The following is a 6,000-nucleotide window of genomic DNA, read 5'->3' on the forward strand; positions in this document are numbered from 1 at the left end:
CACACTCAGCAGTGGGCGGCCAGGCCAAGGAGCCAATTTACGCGCTTTCTTTAGGTTGTCAGCAGAATTCACACACTCCCCGCCCCCTCCCCGGCCTCAGGGTAACAGTTATCCCTGGAGTTAATATTCATAAAGTGCTTCGATCAGTCCTGTTCAATAGGAATAGCATGTGAGCCATATGTAACTTGAAATCTTCTAATAGCCACATTTTTAAAAAGCAAAAAAATAAACAAGTAAACGTAATTTTAATATGTTTTATTTAACCCGGGGTCAGCAAATGACAGCCAGTAGGTCGAATGGAGCCCACTGCTTATTTTTTTAAATAAAGTTTTATTGGTACACAGCCACGCCCATTTGCTTATGTATTATTTACGGTTGCCTTTACGCTACAACTGTAGAGCTGAGCAGCTGTGGAGTTGAGACTGGATGGCGTACAAACGGAATACACAGCCAGTCCTTTACAGAGAAAGCCTGCCAACCCCTGGTTTATCTAACCTAGCATGCACAAAGTTGGTCATTTCAGCATGTAACTCAGTATAACAATTATTAATGAGATATTTTACATTTCTTGTCATATTAAATCGTCACAACTTCATGCGTCTTTTACACTTACAACACATTTCAAGTGCTCAGTGGATACATGTGTCTTATGACTACCAAATACCACAGCGCAGCCTTGGAAAAATGCCTGTACATAGCAAATATCACACTGGAGTTTGTTAAATACATCCATAAATAAATTCCCCCGAAGAAGGAAGCCCTAACATCCTGGGACATCCACTGTTTGTAATGAATCTCTTCCCCGGGCCTCTGGAACGATGCTAGCTACGGAGTCCCTCCTTGAGAGAATAGACAAAATCATCACTTAAGTCACTTTCAGTAGGGCTTGATCTATTTGCAAAATCCCCACTGAGAGCCCTGCCCTGGTGGCAGCCTGTCCTCCTCTGAGCAGCCTGCAGACTTGCCGCTGACAGACATCACCGTCATCATCGGTCATATAATTCACATATATAGTCAGGCACTAGCCAGGCATTTTCTGAGCGTTATTTCATTTAATGCCAGAACTAACAGTGACCTCCCTTGGGAAGCCGGCCCCGAGACCCCATGCTGACTCCAGTGTCTCCTCTGTGCTCCCGAAGCGCCCGCCTTCCCCCATCCCAGCCCTTCTCAGTCTGTGCTTTGAGCCCCAAGAAGATGTGGCCCCTTTCGCCGCAGGAGCCCAGGCGAGGCCTGACCCACAGGAGCTATTGGATACAGTCGTTGCGGTCAGTCACATGGCCCTAGAGGAATCCAGGGGGTTCTTTGGTATTTGATTATGTTTAGCAGGTCCTTGCCAAGCACCTCTGGTGTGCAAGGCTGCAGTGTGAATTCCAGCAGAATCACACGCACACATTGGCCCTCGCTCGTGCTGTCTCTTGTTCTTTCCCACTCAAGAACTTTCCCAAAGTTGATGAGGGAAAGCCAGGCAAATGAGCTCCAATTGCAGCTCTTCTGTGAAGTTGCACGGAGAGGCAGACCAGGGGAGACACGACCCTCCCAGCCTTCACACACCAAGAAGTCAGGTGATGTGTTCTCGCAACAGAACGTGACAGGCAGAGACATTGGTCAGTTTCAGGTCAAGGCAGTTAAGAGTGGGTGCACTCTCTGCAGACTCTCTGTCTCTTCCCTTGACCCCGGTTGGATAGAGAAGGACTCAGGGAAGGACCTTGAGGCCCTAGGAGACGCCAGAGCCACCAGATGGGAGAGGCCCAGCTCCCGGGTCAGCGTGCGGCAGGTTGCCCACCGAGCATCAGCGCGCACTGTGCTACAAGAAATACATCTTTATTGGTTAAAGCAACTGGGATGTTGTGGCTGTTTGTTACAAAAGCGAGACAAACCTGACCCATGCAGGTTCTTGGGGGGCAGTGGGGGGACCGTGAAAGAAACAGTAAGTAAACATGGAAACTGTTTCCTCCTTAAACTGTGGGATACACTGGGACCAAGCAATTCTGCTGTGGGTCCCTTCACGACAATGTAGAGAGAGTCAAGACCGGGAGAGATACTCCCCTCCTCCACTTAGCACCCTAAGATCTTAGCAAGTCCCTCCCCTGCCCCAGCTTGGCTGCTGCAGCACCTGGAGACTCCGCTGTTTCCCCCGGGACAGTGGCTAGCACCCCACACCTTGCTGGTGGGGGTGGGGGCGGACTCTGCAGGGAGCTGAGGTCCCTGGGGACATCCAAGAGGCAGCAGGTGGGCCACCCTGAGTCCCAGAGGTAGAGAAAAGCACTCACGACCCCCCACACTCAGCAGAGGAGCAGGGCTGGATGGAACAGAGGGAGGGTGGGTGGAACTGGCAGTGTCTCTGCTCAGCGGGGTCCAGACAGACTATAGGGAAAGGCAGGAGCAGCCTCTGAACCCCCAGTGAGTTCAGCTTAGCTGGTCTGTTCGCCGTGGAAAATGAAAGACGCTACTTTTGATGTAAAAGGTCTTTGAGATGGGCTGGCACCTGGCATACGTCGGAGCCCTGGTGTCCTTCATGGTGTCCCCTGGAACACAGCAAAAACCTGGTTGAGCTGGGGCCGCCGTTCCTCCCGCCAGCCCTGGCCCAGCCGAAAGGGCTGAGGGTCAGCAGGGACACCTGCTACAACCACTCTGGTTAAAATAGTGAAACACCTCTGCAGTTAGGAGCTGCGGTTGCCCCTGCGCCCCTTGATCCCTACCTGATTTCCCCCAATCCTTCTTAGCATCTGGTAACCACACGGTACACCGGGCATAGCATGGCGACCTCAACACCCTGCACTAGCTCTGTGCCCACGATCCGCCCCGATGGGTGGCAGGCACTCAAGTCATTCCAAAGGTTGACTCTTTTGACCCCATCCCTACCCCACGTTTACAAGGGGTAACCTCATCACATTTCTCCCTGTGGTCTAGTAAGAGCCCTTCCATCCTAGTGCTTCATAGTAAGAACTTCCAGGGTCCTGGCCAAGGCTGAACGAGCCCCCAGATGCCCAGAGCCTGCAAGTCCTGTCTGCTGAATTAATAATAATAATAATAATAATAATAATAATAATAATAATAATAAGTCCTGTCTCCTGAATTAATAATAATAGTAATACCAGTTACCATTTGTTGAGCACTGTGCCAGGCACTAGACTGGTACTTTTTGTGCATAAAAGGCCATTTGGGGACGATCCAGCTGGGGCCCAGACAATGCCTTCAGCCCCACTTCCCCACGGCTGTCCGTACCCCCAATTTGACGCAGCTCCTGTCTGTACCCGGGTCAGGGAATGGGGACAGATGGCTCACGGAAGTTCTGCCATCTCTTCCTCATCGAGCCCCTGAACTGGTCGGGTTAGGGGCATGAGGCCAGAAACCTAGAGAATGTTCCAGAGATTCTAGGAGCATCTGGGAGCTTAAGCAGAACCACAATGGAGGAAAACAGTCTTCCGTCTTCGCCCTGAACCTAGCACCACCCTGAGCCCCAGGAGGCATCCAGAACCGGTTCCCCCGCTCCAAGGTTTGGGTTGCTGACTAAAGCACAGGATGCCCAGTTAGGTTTGAATTTCAGACAAACGACGAATAATGTTTCAGTCTAAGTATGTTCCATGCCATGTGTAAGACATTCTTAGACTAAAAACTTACGGTTTACCCAAAACTCAAACGTAACTGGGCTTCCTGTAGTTTAATTTGCTCAGTCTGGTGGCCCTTGCCCGGCAGTGGCTTGACGGGCAGGGGGCACAAATCTGCGGGCTGGAGGAGCAGAGGGGGAGCAGGGGGGAGGGTGTAGCGCCCAAATGGAGACTCGCTCTGTGGGCCCAGGGGGGCAGGCCCTCCTCAGAAGAATCCGATGGTGTGGAAACACCTCAGGCCTCTGCTCGAGCCTCCCCTCCCCGCGGGCCTTCCCTGACCACCTGTCTCCCCCAGGAGCCCCTGGGTCTTCCTCGCCTTTTCCGACTGATCTCCTCCTACAGCCTCTACACTCACGGTCTCTGCCGTACCCCCAGGGACACAAAGTGCCTGACACAGATCAGGCGCTCACTAAACCTTTGTTGAATGAATGAATGAATGAATGAATGAATGAATGAACGAACAGACCAGAATCCACACGCAGACCCGCTAATGTCAAGCTGAGTCCCTCTTCCATGCTTGTTCATTTGCTAACTCACGTTGGGGCAGAGCTGGGATTCGGAGACTCCCGATCTCCCTCTCTGGGCTGTCCCGAATGAAAGCGTCACATGTCAAACGAATGAATGTCTGTCCTACCCACCTCATGAGGCTTTTGTGAGGAAAATTTCTGTTCTGTGCTTTCCCATTTGATTTCCCCAAAACTCTGTGACATAGGAAGGCAGGTACTAGTAGAGTCCCATTTTTCAGATGTGGAAACGGAGGCCCAGTGAAGTGAAGGCTCTTGCTTGAGCTCACACAGCTCGCAAGTGAAGGAGCCAGGATTTGAACTTGGACTTCCTGATTCCAAACCAAGGCCTCATTCCCTAGTCTACCTTCATTCATTTGTTCATTGATTCCACGGTCACAGAGTACCAGCCCCAAGCTGGGGGCTGGGAGGACCTTAATAAAATTAACTAAGAAGTTCTGGAACCCAAAGGGCTCTAGGCCAGATGGATACTCAAGGAAGGGTGACAGAGTGGGTCCAGTGCTTTTGTAAACGCGAAAGGCTGTATTAGCACAAGGGCGACGCAAATCTGCCTGGAGGACTTTCAGAGGACTTCCCAGAGGAGGTGACACGTGAAAGTTAGTGAGCAGAGGAAGAGGCAGGAGGTACATTCCAGGTGGAGAAATGAAAATGTGCAACGGCCTGAAGGTGTGAAGGTGTGCGGTCAGCTTGGAGAAGGGTGAGCCCCAGGCACAGGCTGGTGCCTGCGGGGTGATTAAGGACAGGGCTGAGGGGAAGGGCCGGGCCTGCCGGCAGAGGCCTGGAGTGGCAAGATGGTGGTCGCCCTTACCCATGTGCCAGCCGTACTCCCAGGATGACAAGATCGGGTACAGAAACTTCTCCTCCGGCTTCTGCCGATGCCGCTCACGGAGGTACGAGGCCCGGCCCTGGCCGTCGTGGGAGATGCCTTGGAAGAGCAGCTGCAGGGTGCTGGGGGGGACCTGCCTCATTCCTAAGCCCTCTGGCCTGCTCTGGACCGCTGGCCCCCGAGCGGCTCTGCGGGTCTCCCAGACCTCGTCTCCCTTGGGCGGGGGGCCCTGGACGCCCACTCCCCTGGACAGCTGATCCCAGACCCCCTTGGTCTCCGGCCCTCCATCCTGTACCTCCCTGCTCTCAGGGGAGCTGGTGGCAGCCAAGGGCCCGGCTCCCAAGGCTAACCTGAGGGGGGTCCGCTGGAGCTGCTTCCTGGGCACGGGCCCCTCCTTCGGGTACTTGTGGCCGTAGCAGATCTTCCAGGCCACCCGGGCTGCCATCTCCTTCCAGATGCGCTCCTGCCAGCAGGCTTGGCTCTGGGTGCTGCACAGATCCCTCATGGCGGTGGGGGGGCAGGGGGGTGGGGGGAGGAACCATTCTACCCGCAGCCCTGCGGCCTCTGTTTGCTCTGCTGGTGCCCGTCTCCAAGGATACGTGCGGCCAATGAGGGCTGGGTTGCCAAGGCCCTGCTGGAGAGGAGGGGCTGGGCTGCTGGGGGCCACGAGCAGGCAGTAGGACAGACCAGGCTGGAAAAGGGAGCAAAGGCTGGCCACCACCCACTGGGTGCCTGGCCAGAGGCTGTATTCTGCCCCAGAGGGCCTCGGGGCCCAAGCCTGCCTTCCCCCCTCACACCCTGAGGGCCCCGGGGAGGCGCACGGGGTGCCACAGCCTCTAGTCCATCCAGCACACCTGATGTGCACCTCCTGTGCACCAGGCCCCCCGGGAGGTCCAAAGGGAGGCCCGGTGTCCCCCCTCAGGAAGCTCTGGACGCAGGGCTGGGGGGTTGCCATGGAAACTCTGGACTCCAACCCCGCAGACACAGCTCTGACCCTTGATAGCTTCCTGGCGACATTTGAACATCAGAATGACAGGGGGAA

General features: G+C 54.5%; 1 protein-coding gene across 1 annotated transcript; it reads right to left on the bottom strand.

Moving 5' to 3' along the window:
* Positions 1 to 310: 310 nt before the first annotated feature.
* Positions 311 to 5,463, bottom strand: LOC148108932 (protein SPMIP1). Its single transcript, XM_087866641.1, has 2 exons — positions 4,941 to 5,463; positions 311 to 2,525 (listed from the first exon to the last, which is right to left on the bottom strand). Exons 1-2 carry the CDS (start codon positions 5,461 to 5,463, stop codon positions 2,407 to 2,409), a joined length of 642 nt encoding a protein of 213 aa, XP_087722767.1. The 3' UTR covers positions 311 to 2,406.
* Between the last annotated feature and the right edge of the window lie 537 nt (positions 5,464 to 6,000).

The sequence above is a fragment of the Ursus americanus genome, chromosome 14 (assembly GCF_024610735.1).
Source record: "Ursus americanus isolate L20-20 chromosome 14, mUrsAme1.1.p, whole genome shotgun sequence".
NCBI lineage: Eukaryota > Metazoa > Chordata > Mammalia > Carnivora > Ursidae > Ursus > Ursus americanus.

Bases quoted from the DNA above. Each gene is read 5' to 3' on its own strand.
- LOC148108932 (XM_087866641.1), bottom strand. From the start codon at position 5,463: ATGAGGGATCTGTGCAGCACCCAGAGCCAAGCCTGCTGGCAGGAGCGC. The intron at 2,526-4,940 runs GTAAGGGCGACC...GCTGTGTTCCAG, and splicing joins GGAGTACGGCTGGCACATGG to GGGACACCATGAAGGACACC.